Below are 1,459 nucleotides of genomic sequence, written 5' to 3' on the forward strand. Positions count from 1 at the left end.
AAAACACTTACAAAACATACAAAACACATACAAAACACATACAAAACACATACAAAACACGACGACAAATACATACACTCCACATATACAATGATTTGCCGTAGACAAGGGCCTGTTGTTTTCGTTCGATCGATCGGGACTCAGTCGTGTTCAAGTGCTGCTCAACGACGAATCCCATGAAAGAATTGTCTGGAGAGTGTGCTGTGTGTGTGCGTGCGTGTGTGTGTGCGTGTATGTGTGCATGTATGTGTGTGTAAATGAAAGAAAGAATAGATAAATGTACGATTGAACAAAGAATGAATGAATGAATACACGAATAAATAAATAACACATTTACAATCACACACACACACACACACACACACACACACACACACATACACAAAACACGTACACAAAACACACACACATACACAAATACATACACACAAACAGACAAGCTTACTAACGAAACATGGTATAAAACTGCCTGAGATCCAACTCTTGACCGCCCCAAGCGGTTTTCAAATTTTTAAACTTCTTCGAATACGTTAAACTGTTGTAAGGAGCCTCTGTTCCGAACGTATCTATGATCCGTAATAAACAACTGCATGTCGGTTGGTGTGTGTACGTGTGTGTGTGTGTGTGTGTACGTGTGTGTGTGCGTGCGTGTGAGAAAATTTCAATCAAAAAATAAAAATAATTAAATTAAAAATGAAATTTCAATTAAAAATATAAATTAATAGAATGGAATTTTTTTCATTGCCTGCCCCACACATGCATAAATCTTCCGCGCTCTATTCTTCTATATCGATCATTACGCTCGGTACGTACACTGTGAAGTGAACAGAGGCTTGCAACACGCAGCACACAACATCATCCGGTTGTCATCATCAACGTAGTCGTTATCATTAGGTCGTCATCAGAATACATAACCATGGCGAGGGTAAAGAAAGAAAGAAAGAAAGAAACATACAAACAAACAAACCACGAAGCGGAGAACACAAACGACAACAAATACAAAGACGACGTGAAGAAACATAAAAAAAAAACACTGCGAAAAATAAAAATGCTCCCAGCAGGTTTGTAGAAAAAAATTAAAAAAAAATCGATAGCTGCTTAATGCTAAGAGGTAAATAAGCATCCACATTCATCGCCAAAGAGAACACGCACACACGCACACACCACATACACACACAAACACACACACATACAAACACAAACAACATGCTTATGCTTAAATTGGCAGGCGGTTACAAATATTATTAAGCAACGGCATAGTTTATTACTCAAACTTCCACTAGATGAATATAATTATTCCTGCCAGGAACATCTAATTAACATAATCCCACAAACCACAACCTTCTTCCACCTAATTACTCAACTAACCACGAACCGCATGACCCTAAACTGAACCAATTACACTAATCTGACCCGAGAAACCTGACCTAGTTACCTAAATTTTCCGTAACCCTGTTAG

General features: G+C 38.0%; 1 protein-coding gene across 1 annotated transcript in view; it reads right to left on the reverse strand.

Moving 5' to 3' along the window:
- The window catches only part of HELRODRAFT_115589 (hypothetical protein), a gene marked incomplete at both ends in the record, with an annotated part of 6,175 nt that overhangs the window by 2,475 nt on the left and 2,241 nt on the right, over nucleotides 1–1,459 (reverse strand). Inside the window, 3 exons of the mRNA XM_009030146.1 lie at nucleotides 77–201; nucleotides 450–586; nucleotides 956–1,051. Coding sequence (XP_009028394.1) covers nucleotides 77–201; nucleotides 450–586; nucleotides 956–1,051 — 358 coding nt within the window. The remainder of the gene's footprint in view (nucleotides 1–76; nucleotides 202–449; nucleotides 587–955; nucleotides 1,052–1,459) is intronic.

Source organism: Helobdella robusta, assembly GCF_000326865.2.
Source record: "Helobdella robusta unplaced genomic scaffold HELROscaffold_65, whole genome shotgun sequence".
NCBI classification, from domain to species: Eukaryota; Metazoa; Annelida; class Clitellata; order Rhynchobdellida; family Glossiphoniidae; genus Helobdella; species Helobdella robusta.